The following is a 17259-nucleotide window of genomic DNA, read 5'->3' as shown; positions in this document are numbered from 1 at the left end:
TTTAGAACTTCCTTTGATTGTGGGAGAATCTGATTTCATATTTTCAGATTTTCTCGATTCCCTGTTAAAAGAGCCATATAGCACAAAATCATGATCACTCACCCTAAAAGAAATTCTTCTCCACAGATAAAGTAGTTTGCAATTAATTACGGGTAAATTTCACTTATGGTCCATTACCCTTTATTACAGTTTCATTTTCATCCGTAACTTGAAAATGTCACCTATGATTCAACCCATGCACCAGTCAAAGATTAAAAATTGAACTTTTAACGTCCATGTAAGCATAATTTGCCAATCTACATGCACATGAGATGGCTAACATTCTTTTATATATATAGTAAAGTAATACCGTAAAAGTAAATAACAACATATTTTCACTTCACATTCTATAATTATGACCAGTAAAAGAGAAAAATTCTAATTGTCATCAAATAATTCTTTATAATATTATTACTCTTTCCTGTTGCTGGATTTAGATTCTCATGAAATATTTTTTTTCCTCGAATTAGAAAATGAAATAACAAATACTTTATTGTGGAAGAAAAAGGAGTATAAGAAAAAATTGTAATAGAGGAGGAGTTATGAGTAAAGGAAGGATTGTAAATGAGTAGAATGTTTGATGAATAATCCGTATTTAGTTGACTGAATTAAAAAAATCGACATAAATAACTATGGAAATGTCAAAAGAATAATTGGAGAATTTTAGAAAGAAACCAACCAGACTGTTAATCTTACAAGTCGTCAGTTTTCTTCTCTCTGAATATGAGCTCAAACTTGAAACAACACCTCACAGACGTTCTTGGTTTCAAACTAATGGAGGCAGTACATATTAGCAGTGTAATCGATACAGTCACAAAATTGAATACCATCGAATGTCGAAAATGTTCGTGACAAGTTGATCTGACATGACAATAATAAAGTATCGTTCAGTGAAATCAGAATATCATTATTAGAAATATTACTGTAAAACGAGGCATTAACAACAACAAATTTAGGTGGAGTTGTGAGCCTTCAGCTGCATGCCATGTGGAATCAACAACAAGAAGAACAAGACCTTTGGAGAAGGAAGATTACTCAAGATGTGTTCCAAGCCCTGATGGCTATGATCACACTGGTTTCTACAAGAGACAAAGAGATGTTCCAAGCTCAAGAATTGATCACTGAAGTCGTCGTTATAACCTAAGACTTACAGTCCCATGTGATCTCAAGTAGGGTTATAAATGAGACGAGATAAATCACGAGTTATTCGAGTTTAACTCAATCAATATTCGAATTAAATGGATTCGATTCGAGCTTGAATTTAACTCAAGATAATATATAGGATTTTTATGTACTTAAGATTCATATTTAGGTTAAGGTTTGACCTTGAACTGAGCTCGAGTTTTGAGTTTCAATTGTGTCAAGTCTAAAAATATTTTGAGTTTAAGTTTTTTCAAGCTTGACTTAAACTTCAATTTATGATTTCGAGTTCAAAATAAACTTAAAAATTTCAAATTTACGAGCTTTCAATCAAGTCAAATTCAACTTTAAACTTTTTCAAATTTAGTCTATACAATCCTAAATCTCAATTTTCTTGTTGATGATTTCTCTGGGAGGGTAGGTAAAAATGGAGTCAAACTCATTGCCCTGTGTGGGAAGTTTTTTGGTTGGTGCATATGGGCCATGGCTATTTGATTGGACTAATAATGCCAATTATAGCTATAGAAAATAATTAATTATGGATAAATTATATATTTATTTTGTCACTCATTTGATACTTAGTTTTTATTTTAATTTTTTTAAATTATATTTAAGATTATATTTTAATTTTGTTTTAATTACTCATTGTTGAAAAATTAATATTGATATGATATTATAAGATAATGTTACGTCAATATTGAAAATAATAAAAAATATTACATTAATATCATAGTTAATTTTTTAACAACGAATGATCAAAATGGAACTAAAATATAACGCTAGTTATGGTTTTGAAAAAAAATAATTGAGTGATTAAAATAAAAATTAGGTAATTGGTTGGAGACCAAATAGTTAATTTATCCAATAATAGTTGGATATAGTTTCTTGGGGAAACTCAAAAGTTTAGACTGTTTAGGACGATGAACAACTGAAAATCACTTTTTATGATTATGTATATTTTTATGATTGTGTATGTTGTCTTCTAGAAGTTTTTGGTATATAAAAATATTCACTCATTCACACCTTTAAATTTAAAATTTTTATGATTATGTATATTTTATCCCCTAATTTCTGGCTCACAAACATAAATATTTATGTTAAGAGGTGATTCTTTAAACTTTTAAGAGGGAATAAATTTATAAAATTTCAGGGGTATAAAATATATTTTTAATATAAATACATAAAAGATATAAAATATATAAAAAAATTAAAATTTTTAAGAAAGCGATTATCTATGCTCATCTCTCGATCTATCCCTAATCCTGTATAACCTGAATAAAATAAATTATTTTTTCCTTTGTTGTAGTATGTTTTGACCATATTTGCATTGGATGCTTCAACATCATGTACCATGCTGACCAATTTGTCTCCGATATTGGATTCTATCAAATTTCTCTTCTCTATAATTAAAATAAAAAATTAAATTTATAGGTATTCGAATGGATTATACAATGAGTTTTTTTATATGCATAAATAATTCTCCTTAAAATTCATATGGAGGACACGATGAGTTTATCCTTCACTATAACAATCACAGTAAATTGCTGAATTATTTTTCATTGACTTTATTTCTCTTAATATTTTTACCACGTGTATTATTTGCCTAAAACATGATTGATTTAAATTTGAAATTTTAAAATTTTTAAAATTGATGTTTTATCATCAATGTTTATTTTTATTATTGGTAGAGTATTGATTCGATTAATATTTTTTAAAGATTATAAATTTAAATAAGTTATTCTTAATTTAATATTTAAAAAGGTAAAAAAAGTTAAATATATTATATGGAAATCATTTATATAGTATACGAGCATACAATGAGAAACAGGAAAATAAAGGGTGTTTGAAACGGATTGAGAACCAAGTTTCACCTACCAATGAAAATGCCATGGATCAATTATTTTGATCTCAATCTTTGTCCACAATTTGGAATGATGCACCTCCCTACTTTACGTTGTTTTATTTTATACTTAGTTAAAAAATAAATGTTTAAAGTATTCCATTTAAATTATTAAAGTTTTTTTTCAAGTATGCGTTTAACGTGTTTAGTTATTGATAACCGTTAAAAAAATTATCAACCATCCAAAATATGACACGTAATATATTTATAATTTTTTAAAAAATTTTGAAATTTCTCTAAAATATAGAAAGAAAAAAAACTCTAAAATCTCTAATCCAAAGCATCAATTTTGTCCCGGACCGCTACTGCTACTGGTCGCCTATTCATCTTTCGTTAGACTTCTACTATCGATTATGCCTTATTGTCATTTCAATTCTCTAAATTCTTAAATAGCCAATATTAAAATTTCTAGTCCCTAAACCATAATCTTTTTCCCTTTAGTTCTCCCTTTCCTCTCCATGAGAATCTAATCATCGTTGACGATAAAAGAGAGAGAGGACGACTACAGGATAAATGGAATAGATATTTGAGTATTGAGGATTTAGGGATGTATGGTTTAGGAAAATTGAAAGATTTAGAGTATTAGGGTAACGGTAAGGAGGATGACTGACATTAAGGATTCAATAATAGATAAATAGACGGTCGAAGGCAGCGACAATCGACGATAAAATTGATGCGATTAGAGATTTTAATTCTTTAGATTTTAAAGAAATTTGGTGATTTTTTTAAAAATAATTTTAATTTAAAAAAGAATTAAAAACACATCCATTAATGTAATATTTTGAGTGGTTGATGGATGACCAGATACCATAATAATAACAGAAAACATTAAGCATTTATTTAATAAAAAAATTAAACACCTAAAATAAAGAAAGGTATAAGTTAGACACTTATTATTTAGGGTAAAATACATAAATAGTCTCCGATTATAAGATAATGTTATGTTGAATCTTTAACTATCAAAAGTTACAAAATGATTTATTGTCTTTAAAGATTTGTTTTATTGAGTCTATTGACTATTAAAAGTTACAAAATAGTCCCTTAACTATTTATTATGTTATAAATTCGTCATTTTTTGTTAAAAAATTAACAATCACCTGAGCTGAACGTTAATATACTGATTAAGATATACTAATTTGAGATTATGAGATCAAACTTTATTATATCTCACTCAGTAGTTTAACATCTAGCTAATTTCTTATATCTCGAATTTAAATTACTTTGAATTGAGCTTACCAAATAAGATTTGAAACCAACTCAAAGTCTCAACTCTCAAGACCTTGGAAGACCAGAATATGGGCCATGCTTCCATGAAAATGAAGAAATACAGAGGAAAGACAAAAGAAAAAGCACACATTCCTGTTTTGTACTATTGTTAAGTGCCAATATTCCTGCTCATGTGAAATTTTCATTTTGTACTTTTTTATACTAATCCATTTTCACAGGATTATATCTCTATTCTCTATTGCTTCTTCCGCCCACCTTCTCTAATGACTTTTTTTTTACTGAGCAACATTCGCCATTGTCGGTTGGTACACAGCTTTAACAGCTTTTGGTCTGTTCATTTACCTTCAAATCCAACCAAAACAGCTAGTCCTTGCTGTCTTCAATCCTAAAACACCACTGCCTTTAATAAAAATCACATGCTTATTATAGTTATAGGCGTCACAAAGCAGCTGCTTTATTAAAAGTTCTAAGCTTTTCAAGACTCTAGTGCTTAAATGCAGCAAGGGTTCTATTTGGTAGCCATTGGATTTGCAAGAAAAAATCAGTAAAGTAGACAAGACTCGGGTAAGTTTTTTTTATATATATCTGCTTAAAGGGTGGTATTTTTTCCGCAAAAGTTCGCATTTTTTTATGGTATTGGATTAATGGGGTCATACCTATCATCTATGGGAAGTGCTACAGCTGTTTCCAGAAATTTCTGAAGTTTTATTATTGAAAAAAATGGGTGATAAGTGGTAAGTAATCTTTAAAAGATGGACTCAGTGACATGATGGAAGATGATGCAATGAAAATGCTGTTTTCAGCTTAAATGTTGATATGGAACAAGTAGGTCTGCAAGGAAGTCCCCGCTTTGGTGCATCAAAAACAGAAATAAAATAAATAAAGAAAAAACTGATGAACGATGGATGTTGTACTCAAAAGGGTTGGGGAAAGGTTAGTGAGTAAATGCATTTGCATATTGCATAGTGATAAACAAGTTTAGCCTTTTCTTTTAACTTCCAAATAACAGTTTCCCAGCTTTATTAAGGCAGATGAAAAATGAAAACTTTGGTCCAGTGAGTTAAGTAGGAATTTGGGGAAAATGAAAGATGTGGGGTAGTAGGATAAGTTAAATATATTGATAAGCTGATAAAGAAATGGTCCTTCAAATCGCTTTATTTCCGTGGGCACTTGATTGGTTTGGTGTTGGTGTGATATATCGTCTTTGAAAATGTAATTGTCGTTGAATCACGTGATTGTGCTTTCTCTCGTTGCCATCAATCAAGATTCTCTTACTTTGTTCTCTCTCTTTCTCCTTCATGGCCTGCACAGGTTTGGGAAGCTCTTGCATTTGCTTGTATGTATATGTATGTTTTTATGTCACAGTTCTATTTGTTTTCCTCTCTTTCTTTAATCTTCTACTTCATTGTCCTTTATGGGGTTAATGGTGTTGTCAGAGTTCAAAGTTTGGGTTATTTATTTATTTATTAAAACTAAGAAACATTTCTTTTACTTTGCGTTAACCAGAAAAGAAAAGAAAAATACTAATTTTATATGCAAGAAATGGGAAGGAAATAAATGAGGGACCTTGTGCATTTAAGGATCTGTCTAGAAGAATTATAGTGTAGTTGAGCTTCAATACATTTTAAGTTTCCATACGTTTTCTAGTAATTGGAATCTAGAGTGTTACTTGGCTCCATGTTATCTTTCTTTTCTGTGAGATTTTAATCATAAATTTTTCATAGTTATCAATGAGTTTGGTGGGGGATTTTATAGATGAGATATAGAAGCCATGCGAGCGAATGTGACATGCTTTTTATCTCCTCTATTTGCGGGTGTGTAAAGTAGAGAGATTCCTTGATATCATTGGAAATTTCATCTTCGAACTTCATTGCTTCACTTTATTTTTTCATTCTTTCTTTCTTTCAAATTCATGGTGTTGGATTGTTCCACTCTAGTTTGGCTAATCATATCAGCTTTGAACTGCAGCTAATTCTGTTCACTTGCAAGAAACTCAGGCTGAAGATTGAGGCATAATTATCATGGATCTTGAGTTGGGGAAGTCCTCTGATACTTCAAAGGTTTGTTTAATTTTCAAATCTTATTAATCATTAAGATTTTGGTTTCTAGGAACAGGTAGATTTAGGTTCCATGGTAAAAAGATTTACATGGTATGGTTTTCAGGTAATTAGAGTTCTAGGAGAGTTGCTTATTCTGGGATTTTGTTGCAGAAGGATTCTTGGAAGACCGCCTTGCTTTTAGCATACCAAAGCCTTGGTGTAGTGTATGGGGACCTCAGTACTTCTCCTCTTTATGTCTACAAGAGCACATTTGCTGAAGACATTCAACATTCAGAGACAAATGAAGAGATTTATGGTGTTCTATCCTTTGTCTTTTGGACTCTTACTTTAGTCCCCTTATTCAAGTATGTGTTTGTGGTTCTTCGAGCAGATGACAATGGAGAGGGTAAGCATTTAAATGTTTTGTCATCCATATCGTTTAGCCATTCAATCGTAGCGTTTTTATTCATGGTTTTGATTTTTGCAGGAGGTACGTTTGCATTATATTCTCTGATATGCCGCCATAACAAAGTTAGTCTTCTGCCCAACAGGCAGGTCGCTGATGAAGCGCTCTCTACATATAAACTCGAGCACCATCCCGAGAAAAGGAGTAGCTCTGGAGTAAAACTGTACCTTGAGAAGCATAAACTCTTGCACACCGCTTTATTAATCTTGGTTCTCCTTGGTACTTGTATGGTAATTGGAGATGGAGTTCTCACTCCAGCAATTTCTGGTAAACCTCTATACAGTCAGTTGCTTAAATTTGCGACCGAGTTTTCTTGGTCACCCGCTAATTAATATGTGCTTATATTGTAGTTTTCTCTGCTGTGTCTGGCCTTGAGTTATCCATGTCCAAGGAACATCACCAGTGTAAGCTCCTGTACTTGCTATGTTAGGTTTTCTTCTCTTATTCGGTCGCGTTGAAGTCTCTGATATTATGTTTGAGCCAAACCTTCTTCCTATTAACTGAAAAACACTTTGGGAGTATTTTGTAAAGCAAGAATGTAAAAGCAGGGTTTAGTTTCCTAATTATTATTAAATGCTTTCGATTTGCATTCAGAGTGATATTCATGTTCCTTGATGTGGAGAAAGGTATTAGGCTAAATGGTGCTTAGACTTCGGCATATTAGGCTAATGGAGTGATATTCTTATCTTTACTCTAATTTACTATCCCTTCATCTGAAATTCTTGGCCTCATTTACAGATGCAGTTATTCCAATCACTTGCTTCATTTTGGTGTGTCTTTTTGCACTTCAACACTATGGCACACATCGTGTTGGATTTTTCTTTGCTCCGATTGTTTTAACATGGCTGCTATGCATAAGTTCTCTTGGGTTATACAATATAATCCACTGGAACCCGCATGTCTATCAAGCTCTGTCTCCATATTACATGTTCAAGTTCTTGAAGAAGACTAGGAAAGGTGGATGGATGTCTTTGGGAGGCATACTGCTCTGCATAACAGGTGAGTTTGGAACATGCATACATGTGATAAATTTTCATGTTGCATTGTGTCTTTTGTCCGCTTCATAGCTTTTAGGTTCAATATAATCTATTTACTCGAAATAATCCATGTCTGGCGCATAAGTTAACTTTTGCCCGTGCTTAAGGTTATTTCATTATCTGATGTTAGTGGATCTAGTATTTTGGAAAAGTGGTGTAACCTCTCAACTATTATCATAGAGTTGACCTGCTAATGAAAATCCACAGTCTTGGTAATTTGATCTGGCTGATTGTATATCAAAAGTTTTACTCACTTCATGCCAAAGGAAGGATTCCTATCATTTTGAGCAGAACATTTGGCATGATTTAAATTTCAAGCTCCAAAATACTAGCCGCAGTACTTCAGATAACGGGAAATCGCTATTCTCTCCGTTTATTTCGACTTCAAGCTAAATTATTGGTAGACCATCAGAAAGTCTCTCCAAAACTTTATGTATACGGATAACTAGTACCACTACCGTAAGTTTAGTTAATTGTGAAAACTGACAAACCAACAAATCCATCCATGCAGGCTCCGAGGCGATGTTTGCTGATCTTGGTCACTTTTCTTATTCTGCAATTCAGGCAACTAACATAAATTCTCTTCTGAGTTTTCACTTGATAATGATATCTATTCATGTGAGTTCAAAACTAGCTACTAAAATGAAATTTAACTTTCTCTTTCTGCAGACTGCTTTTACCTTTCTGGTTTTTCCAGCTCTTATACTGGCATACATGGGCCAAGCTGCGTACTTGTCTCAACATCATCATACGAGTTACCAAATCAGCTTCTATGTCTCGGTTCCAGGTAAACCTCATCTGTTCACAATACCAATAAAAAATGGTTGGAAGATGACTTCTGAAAGGGAATGCAAACGAACTTGATTGCTCATTTGTTTTTGTGTAATGTACAGAAAGTGTGAGATGGCCTGTGCTCATAATAGCGATTCTTGCGTCTGTTGTGGGAAGCCAAGCGATCATTAGTGGAACATTCTCAATAATCAATCAGAGTCAATCACTTAGTTGTTTCCCTAGAGTGAAGGTTATTCACACCTCTGACAAGATACATGGCCAGATTTATATCCCTGAAATCAATTGGGTGCTCATGATCCTCTGTATTGCTGTGACTATTGGATTTAGAGATACAAAACACATGGGGAATGCATCAGGTAAGGTCGATTACCTTGTAAGTGAACTTCAACTGGATTACTGGAAATAATTTTAAGGAGGACGTTTATGCTTTAGAATAATCCGAAAGCTTGATGCATTAAAATTTTGTTCTTATTTGTTTCAGGATTGGCAGTGATGACCGTGATGTTGGTGACGACATGCCTCACTTCCCTGGTTATTATCCTCTGTTGGCACAAGCCCGCAATTGTAGCTCTTTTGTTTCTTCTTTTCTTTGGTTCTATAGAGTTGCTTTACTTCTCAGCTTCACTCACCAAGTTCACTGAAGGGGCTTGGCTCCCTATTCTCTTGGCACTTTTCCTCATGACAATCATGTTTGTATGGCATTATGCCACCATGAAAAAATATGAATTTGATCTCCACAATAAGGTATCACTAGAATGGCTATTAGCATTGGGTCCAAGCTTAGGAATTGCTCGAGTGCCAGGTATCGGCTTAGTTTTTACTGATCTCACCTTTGGAATCCCCGCCAACTTCTCTCGTTTTGTCACAAACCTTCCTGCCTTCCATCGTGTTCTTGTCTTTGTTTGTGTAAAATCAGTACCTGTACCTTTTGTGCCCCCAGCTGAGCGTTATCTCGTTGGCCGTGTGGGTCCTGCTGCTCATCGGTCTTATAGGTGCATTGTTCGTTATGGTTACCGAGATGTGCATCAGGATGTTGATTCTTTTGAATCAGAACTAGTTTCCAAACTGGCTGATTTCATTCACTATGATTGGCATCGAAGCCAGCATGGCCCCTTTGCTGAGGATGATATTGTCTCCCACTCAAACGAATCAACAAGTGAATGTAGATTAGCCGTGATAGGGACGGTTGCATTTCCTGGCACACCAGCTTACGAGATCGAGCAAAGCGTGCAACCAGCAAGTGTATCTATTGGATTCTCAACAGTAGAGAGTGTCACAGATGTCATAGAATTGGAACCTGTGCTTGCTGTTGAAAGAAGAGTTAGATTTGCCATTGACGACGACTCCGAATCTGATGTGAGGACCGAGATGGAATTGCAGTTGCGTGAAGAGCTACAAGATCTGTTAGAAGCCCAAGAAGCCGGGACCGCATTCATACTAGGACATTCACATGTTCGAGCAAAGCAAGGATCATCTGTTCTGAAGAGACTGGCCATCAATTTCGGGTACAATTTCTTGAGAAGGAATTGCCGTGGACCAGATGTGGCACTCAAGGTTCCACCGGTGTCTTTACTAGAGGTTGGCATGGTTTATGTGGTGTAAGCCTCTGATGTAATTAGTTTTTGTAGCTTTGTATGCTGTAGCTGGCCTGTAAAGAATTTCATTACTGGTTCAAGGATTTACTTGCTTTTGTCACGGTTGGCGGATTCTCGACAGCAACCTGGTTCACTAGGCTAAAGTTCATACGTCTAATGTCATAGAGAAGTTTGTATTTCAGACACTGAACACCATGCAAGTTCCCTTTAACACGTGGTGTTTGATTAATCTATATTCCCCACTTGTTGTTGGCCATGGAATTTTTGTTAAGATATTTCTGGTTTGTTGACTCAAATCCTCACAATTTTAATAGTTTGTGAAAGGGCCACGTATTGAACCTCTAGCCACCAAATTCACCAGGTCAATAAATATAAAAGGCTAGCTTGCTTGGCTGTTGGTTCCGACTTCTCTGCCATAAACTAAGCAACCATGGGACAAAGGGCTCTTCCACTGTCACCTTCACAAAACATCATCCCTAAACAACATTTTTGCAGTCAAATGAGGTTAAGAAGCTGCAAGAGTTCGCCGACATCGATTAGAGTTTCAGCTAAACAACAAGAGAAGGGTGAGAAAGAAGAGGCAAAGAAGAAAAGCAAACAATCGTTGTTTAGCAGCGTGACGGAGGCTCTGGATTTCTCTCAAGTTCGGTCCGTAAAGGATGCCGAGCTTCTGGATGAGGCTAGAGAAGCCACCAGGTCCGGTGGCAGAATGTCAAGGGAACATGTAGCACTTTCTTTCATCCTTTTTTTCCTCTTGATGGATCAAAATCTATCAAAAAATTACGTAGTTGGATGCATGCAGTATGGTGCACTGAGAAGGAAGATTGGAGGGACATACATGGATTTCTTCAAATCCTATGTTGATGGTATGCATGTATATGTATGGAATTTAGATATAAGTTGATTAAAATTTTGGTAATATGTTGAATAATATATATGTACGGAATGGAAATGTGCAGTGGATGGAAAATATGTGGAAGAAGGATGGGTGGACAAAACATGCAAGGTGTGCAAGAAAGATACAAGAGGTGAAGCAAGGCAAGTTGACAAGTTGGGAAGATATGTTCATGTTGCATGCTTGCAAAACTCCAACTCTGTAAATTTCTTCACCAGATTCTTCTCTTCATAGCCTAGACTTTTCTTATTAAATTTTGTATTTTTTAGTAATATGGTGGTATAGAAAATAAATACATGATGCTGAAATAAATATATAAATCATAATTACAATAATTCATGAAAGATGGTTATATCATCAATCATAGTTATAATTGTCGCTGTAATTTTAATCCTAGTTACTATATTAATAACTAAATCATTAAAATAAATATAATAATTATAATTTTGAAGTATGACATAAAACAAAATATTTTTTTTTCATGAATGAATGTTAATAAAATTATGTCTAGAATTTTTAATCATTATCTCCCACTAAACTTAGCGACATCCTCATTTTTTCTTCGGAATTAATTTGGACCGAGTGATAACGGATCTCCTTTGGGGACTTGACTTGCTTCTAACTCCTTCCGTTTACTTACCTTGGCCTACGTTGCCATGTAGTTTCGCTTGTCTTCCTTAGAACATCCTTGGTAAGGTGGATGACAATTAGTGTGTCGGTCCCTTTCTTCGTTTCTCGATGAACTAACACAACACATTATTTGCTAGGATCTAAGATAAAAACACAGTCGGTGTAAGGGATAATAAGAGCATTAATGCTGCAGAGGAAGCTTAAATCGATGACCAACTTAAATTCATCCGGATTAATTATTTTTAAATATTCTTCACCTTACCATTCACCAATCTTCAGTTGGATTATTTCTCTGACAATTGGAACTTCTTCACGTTTTGATTCACTTGATCGACCCCTTTATTGTGAGACCAAATTTGTTGACAACTTCGAACATAATAGATCAGTCTGCTCTCATGTTCGAGGCTTGTAACATAAGCTCAATGAATGACGCACATATTCATAAATTGATCCGCCATGCATAAGATAACTTAGCTTTAATCGGGCTCCCTATATTCTAATGGAAGAACTATTATTTAAATAAATACTAGCAATATTTATCTTACCTACATCTTTTTCAATACCTACGGCACAAAAAATGCCTTTTTTTCTTAAGGACTAAAATATCTCAGCGGTAAGAGTGTCGTCCCTTTACCATTGTCTAGTTGAACAGAATCATGAGCCAAATAACAACGTGCATATATAGGCTTTATATTTAGTCAGTAAGTGCATTTTTAGAAGAGTATATTTAAATACTTTAAAAATTTTATATATAGACAAGGTGAGATTTGAGAATATCATGACAAAAATTTATTTTTTTGAGCTATAAAAGACAATTTTTAAATTTGATCAAACTCATATCATTACGAAAGTCAAAGATAATTTTAGATACTAGGATCACAAATATTTTTTAAGAAAATAATTATCTTTAATTGTCATATTGATACGAATCAGATCAAGTTTAAGAGTTATCTTTGATAGCTCAAAAACAACTTATATTTTTCAAGTATTGCATGTATTGTTTATTTTTAATAAAATTCATACAATTTTTTTATGTTTTGGGCCTACTGTTCTTTATTTCATTCATTTTGGCCTCACATGAGACAAATCTGTCATATAAGGAAAGGTACACCCTCCAAAACACCTCTCGAAAGAAACTTCCATATAAACGTGTCTTTACCAAAAATGATGTTATTTGGGTCGGTAATATTATTTGAAGGCCATTTTGATATATAAAAAAAAAGAAAGGGTATTATTGACATATGCCAATGATTTGTGTTCTGAACGAAGCTGTTGACCGAATGGGTCATGAGCCATGATGTAGCGGGTAAAGGATTCAACCCAAGTAAAAAACAGAAAAGGAAATTGCAAACAAGAACGTGCTGCGGTCTCGCATCCATGAAATCCAGAAGAAGAAAAATTCTTTGGTTTCCGATTCAAAGTCAAGATCCAAATTACGGTCAAAGCGCAGAAAATTCTTCTTCTGGGTCTTAAAGGAGGTTTCAACGAGGCAAATCAAAGCAGATGCAGACTTGGTCCTTTTCTCCAACTCCTTTCTTTTTTAATTATACCGTGTAGAATGAACGTTAAATACTTTGAAAAATTAGCAGCTTAGAAACACGCCGCACCCGTTTTACAAGTTTATTTTTCTCCTTAAATCATGTTCAAACCCAATTCCAAACCCATGGATCCACAACACGCCTTGTCCCTAATCCTCCATGGCTGCAAATTTGCTGACGACCTTGAAGCAATGCTCGGGGATTTGGCCAACCAGCCCCAAACCCTTTCCAAGGCCTGTGATGATATCATAAACATCTTCGCCACTTCCAAAGAAAGGTTAAACAATGCCCATCATCAACCTCTTCCTTTGCAGCAGATGCAGCCTGGCCCTGATCCCAGTTTGCAGGAATGGCTAAAGTATGGTGTCATTGCACACGCAATGGGAAAAATCCAGGCCATGGATGTGTCAGATTCCGGTAAAGGTTTTTCATCCTCGTCTCAACGTTCCCATACAAGGTTAGAAACTTTCCCATATTATATATATGTGTGTATAATGTATGTGTATAGCATTGATTTTGTTATTAATAACCTATAATGCAGCAGCAGCAGCAGGAAGGATGGTGAAGAGAAACGCACAATGAGAGAACCGGCGCCTCAGATTGGAAACACCGACGTTCCTCCGGAGGACAACTACACTTGGAGAAAATATGGACAGAAAGAAATTTTGGGTTCAAGGTACCCTAGGTAATCAATTATTGATGCGTATATAATTCAGTAAGGCATATATGCATGCATGTATAGAGATGATGATGATGATGATCATGCATGTATGTAACTAAGTTGATGGTGACCTAATATTAAATAAAAGTAAGAAAAGAGGAAGTAGGAAAATGATAAACATGTGGGGTTGGTTTTCAGGGCATACTACAAGTGCACACACCAAAAGATGTATAACTGCCCTGCGAAGAAGCAAGTGCAGCGTCTAGACAATGACTTTAACACATTTGAAGTAACCTACATTGGTCAGCACACGTGCCACATGTCCTCCACTGCCCCCTCCATTGCGCCACCAGATCAGATGGTTAGGACCCAAGCTATGGTTTCTCAGCCTACACTACCTCCACCATCAGTAACTCCTTCAGGGACATGGCTTTCAATGGAATTTAGTCTAGGTTCGGGTTTGGGTTCGAGTTCTGATGGAAGACGTGGTGGCGATGCAGGTGCATCAGCAGCGGCTTCTGGTGGGGGAGCCACCACAGGCAGTCGATATGGAAGCGATGTCGTCGACTACCCAGTAGTGGCGGATATGGCTGATGCAATGTTTAATTCAGGCAGCAGCAGACGCAGCAATATCATGGATTTTATTTTTCCACGTATGGAAGACAAATGGGAGGCAGGAGACAAGGAAAATTGATGAAATTTGCTGCCTTTTTCTTTTTGTTCCATTTAGTAAAAGAAAAAAATTCAGACAATGCTTCACTTCACATAAGCTTTACGTATATAAATTACAGGCAAAATTTAGTTGCTTATTCAAGAACTTATGTTTTGTTTTTGTGACATTGATTACACTTTGATGAGTATGGAAACTAACATATACTCTATTACTTCTAGATGGAAAAGGAAAATTATGATTGTTTAAATCTCATATATATTGGGATGGATATTTTATCTCAGAGTAGACGGATTCTGATTTAAGTTTATTTGATTAAATTGATTTTTTATATTAGCCAACGAGTATTGGCACAAGTAGTTAGGATTCAAGAATTTGAGTACGTAAGGTTAAGTTTGAATTTTATTATCGTCACTCTTGGTGGACAATCTGTAAATTCCTATGTAAATTTCAATTGAGTCTTAGATATGTCCTGACCCTGAATTGGAGAGCTACCCCTAACCTAAGCTTTTATGTACAAAAAAAAAGCTAACATAATATTATAATTATCTTTTGTATATTTAAAGATAATTATAATAATATTTTTTATTTTATTTTTTCAATTAAGTCTTTATTTTACTTAATAAAAATAAATTATATATATATATATATATATATAGAGGTAGGGTTAGATATAGATTTTGACCTAAAAAATTGGGTCGAGTTTCGGGCCAATTGGATCCTCCTAAATATTGAGTCGGATCAAATGCAAATGAAAAAATTTAATTTTTAGATCAGGTTCGAGTAGGTCGAAAATCGACTCAACCTGTCCTATAATCGGAGACGGATGCAAGATTTTATGTTAAGTAGAAATCTTAAATTTATAATTTTTTCAAATAAATATCCGAGTTTAAACTTATGTAAAATAAAATAATATAATATCTTTAATCATTAAACCAATTAGTGAATCTAAGGCGAACCATTTTCTAATATTTAATTAGAATAATTTTAAAAATATATATTGTCAACCATTTAAGAAAATTAATTCCTCCAATCAACCACTTCCGACGCTTTCTAATAAAGAAAGTAATAATTGTCTGAAACAAACTTTTAATACAACAAAAATATTCTAAACAGTAATCAAACATAATTAATTTCACGTACTTACGGTATAATAAAACTTAATTTTACCCACACATCCTACCATTAAATAAACGGAAAATTGCTGAACAGCTTCCTAAGCAGTTTGAAGAGGAAAGGGTCGAACCTTTGGAAGATGTTGATGACTCGTTCAGAAAGCTAATGCGGAGGGACTTAGTTTATTTTATGACTTAATTATTTTCGCTCGCAGCTATGATTTAAATAATGCTGATAATTTTGAAATGGGAATAGTACAAAGAATTGTAGGCAGTCGATGAAATAACAATAACGTCTATATTTATTATCCAATTCAAATTTGAACCAGAAGTGCTGCAATTAAATCTTATTCATTAAATAAACGTTACCTTATTTAGTAATTTACATTAAAATAATTTGAATTGTGATTGTAATTAAGCTATATCTAGTTCCTATGAGAAAAATCTTGTAATTATGTTAATTTTGATCTACACTTGGAAATACGATAAAATTTCCTATTTTCATTCCCATATATTTGGAATTTTTTTTTTGAAAATTTGAAAATATTGTTTGAATAGCCGATTCAGTTACATTGTTATAAGAAAAAGATTTAGTATAAAAATAAATATCTCAATTATACATCCTTTTTCATTTAGGTGTTTAAATTTTTTCGATCAATGTAAGTGTCTAACATTACAAACGTCATCATTTTAAATGTCTTTACTGTAACAACCGTTAAAAGAATCAGTTAAGTGGCATGAGTTGTATTTATATATATTTTTTATTTTTTATAAAAAACTTAAAATTACAAAAAAAAAATCTTTAAAACAATAAAAATCCCAATTTTTTTTAAAATTGAAAAAAAAAAACACTCTCAAAATCCTAAAATCTCTAATTTTAATCTCATTTTCGGTCATCGGTGTCCACCCTAATGACCGACCATTGGCTATGAGTATTTTTTAATTTTTTAAACTATTTCCATAATTTATCCTTTTTATTTTTGATATTAAGTCTAAAATATAACAAAATTAGAAGGGCTACGGCACCACTTGTTGAAATTAAGAAGAAGAAATAATGTGATTTTTTTTAAATGCCACATAAGATTTTGTTAATGAGTTAATGGATATTAAAGGCGCAGAGACTCAGATAATAGAATTGATATTGTTAGAGATTATATATTTTTAATTTTTAAATTGATGATCAAAATCATCGATAGTACCAAAAAATTAATGAAATTATTCTTATATTTTTTTGGGTATTAAGTCTGAAAAAAATAACAAAATAAGAAGGGCTACCGAACCGATTGTTGAATTAGCCCAAATCTCAAAAGTTTTCTTCATAAGAAAAAGATCCACCACTGCGGAGGCGGAGGCAGATAGGGGTGTTTAAAATTTGGTTTTAATCGAATTAATCGATCGAATCGAATTAGTTCGATTAATTCGGTCGGGGAACGGTTAAGGATTTTTTTAGAATTTGGTTAACGGTTAATTCGGTTCGAAATCGGTTAATTAATCGAATTAACATTTAAATATAAT

General features: G+C 33.5%; 3 protein-coding genes across 6 annotated transcripts; all 3 read left to right on the top strand.

Moving 5' to 3' along the window:
* Nucleotides 1-4799: 4799 nt before the first annotated feature.
* LOC120217925 (potassium transporter 2-like) lies at nucleotides 4800-10399 on the top strand. Of its 3 annotated transcripts, none has more exons than XM_039214950.1 (10): nucleotides 4800-4870; nucleotides 6262-6366; nucleotides 6517-6751; nucleotides 6833-7078; nucleotides 7162-7215; nucleotides 7550-7810; nucleotides 8360-8412; nucleotides 8518-8635; nucleotides 8742-8996; nucleotides 9122-10399. In XM_039214950.1, the coding sequence occupies exons 2-10, from the start codon at nucleotides 6328-6330 to the stop codon at nucleotides 10240-10242; spliced, it is 2382 nt and encodes a 793-aa protein (XP_039070881.1). In that variant the 5' UTR covers nucleotides 4800-4870; nucleotides 6262-6327; the 3' UTR covers nucleotides 10243-10399. The 3 variants fall into 3 exon arrangements, with proteins under 3 accessions (XP_039070881.1, XP_039070882.1, XP_039070880.1); XM_039214951.1 differs by lacking the exon at nucleotides 4800-4870 and adding an exon at nucleotides 5845-6066 and having other exon boundaries at nucleotides 6275-6366; XM_039214949.1 differs by lacking the exon at nucleotides 4800-4870 and adding an exon at nucleotides 6046-6120 and having other exon boundaries at nucleotides 6275-6366.
* Nucleotides 10400-10651: 252 nt separating this feature from the next.
* LOC120217863 lies at nucleotides 10652-11415 on the top strand. The gene is made up of 3 exons (XM_039214889.1): nucleotides 10652-10959; nucleotides 11038-11101; nucleotides 11195-11415. The coding sequence occupies exons 1-3, from the start codon at nucleotides 10666-10668 to the stop codon at nucleotides 11362-11364; spliced, it is 528 nt and encodes a 175-aa protein (XP_039070820.1). The 5' UTR covers nucleotides 10652-10665; the 3' UTR covers nucleotides 11365-11415.
* Nucleotides 11416-13379: 1964 nt separating this feature from the next.
* LOC120217864 (WRKY transcription factor 55-like) lies at nucleotides 13380-14658 on the top strand. Of its 2 annotated transcripts, none has more exons than XM_039214891.1 (3): nucleotides 13380-13755; nucleotides 13849-13983; nucleotides 14158-14658. In XM_039214891.1, the coding sequence occupies exons 1-3, from the start codon at nucleotides 13400-13402 to the stop codon at nucleotides 14651-14653; spliced, it is 987 nt and encodes a 328-aa protein (XP_039070822.1). In that variant the 5' UTR covers nucleotides 13380-13399; the 3' UTR covers nucleotides 14654-14658. The 2 variants fall into 2 exon arrangements, with proteins under 2 accessions (XP_039070822.1, XP_039070821.1); XM_039214890.1 differs by having other exon boundaries at nucleotides 13846-13983.
* Nucleotides 14659-17259: the final 2601 nt, after the last annotated feature.

Source organism: Hibiscus syriacus, unplaced genomic scaffold, assembly GCF_006381635.1.
Source record: "Hibiscus syriacus cultivar Baekdansim isolate YM2019G1 unplaced genomic scaffold, ASM638163v2 tig00110194_pilon, whole genome shotgun sequence".
Taxonomy (NCBI): domain Eukaryota; kingdom Viridiplantae; phylum Streptophyta; class Magnoliopsida; order Malvales; family Malvaceae; genus Hibiscus; species Hibiscus syriacus.
The sequence above is the reverse complement of the archived record's forward strand: the minus strand, read 5'-3'. Positions and strand labels throughout refer to the sequence as shown.

Coding starts and splice junctions, on each gene's coding strand:
- LOC120217925 (XM_039214950.1), top strand. CDS start 6,328: ATGGATCTTGAGTTGGGGAAGTCCTCTGATACTTCAAAG. Junction 8,636..8,741: donor CTTCTATGTCTCGGTTCCAG/GTAAACCTCATC, acceptor TGTAATGTACAG/AAAGTGTGAGATGGCCTGTG. Junction 8,997..9,121: donor ACACATGGGGAATGCATCAG/GTAAGGTCGATT, acceptor TATTTGTTTCAG/GATTGGCAGTGATGACCGTG.
- LOC120217863 (XM_039214889.1), top strand. CDS start 10,666: ATGGGACAAAGGGCTCTTCCACTGTCACCTTCACAAAACATCATCCCT. Junction 10,960..11,037: donor GCAGAATGTCAAGGGAACAT/GTAGCACTTTCT, acceptor GGATGCATGCAG/TATGGTGCACTGAGAAGGAA. Junction 11,102..11,194: donor CTTCAAATCCTATGTTGATG/GTATGCATGTAT, acceptor GGAAATGTGCAG/TGGATGGAAAATATGTGGAA.
- LOC120217864 (XM_039214890.1), top strand. CDS start 13,400: ATGTTCAAACCCAATTCCAAACCCATGGATCCACAACACGCCTTGTCC. Junction 13,756..13,845: donor TCTCAACGTTCCCATACAAG/GTTAGAAACTTT, acceptor ATGCAGCAGCAG/CAGCAGGAAGGATGGTGAAG. Junction 13,984..14,157: donor TTGGGTTCAAGGTACCCTAG/GTAATCAATTAT, acceptor GTTGGTTTTCAG/GGCATACTACAAGTGCACAC.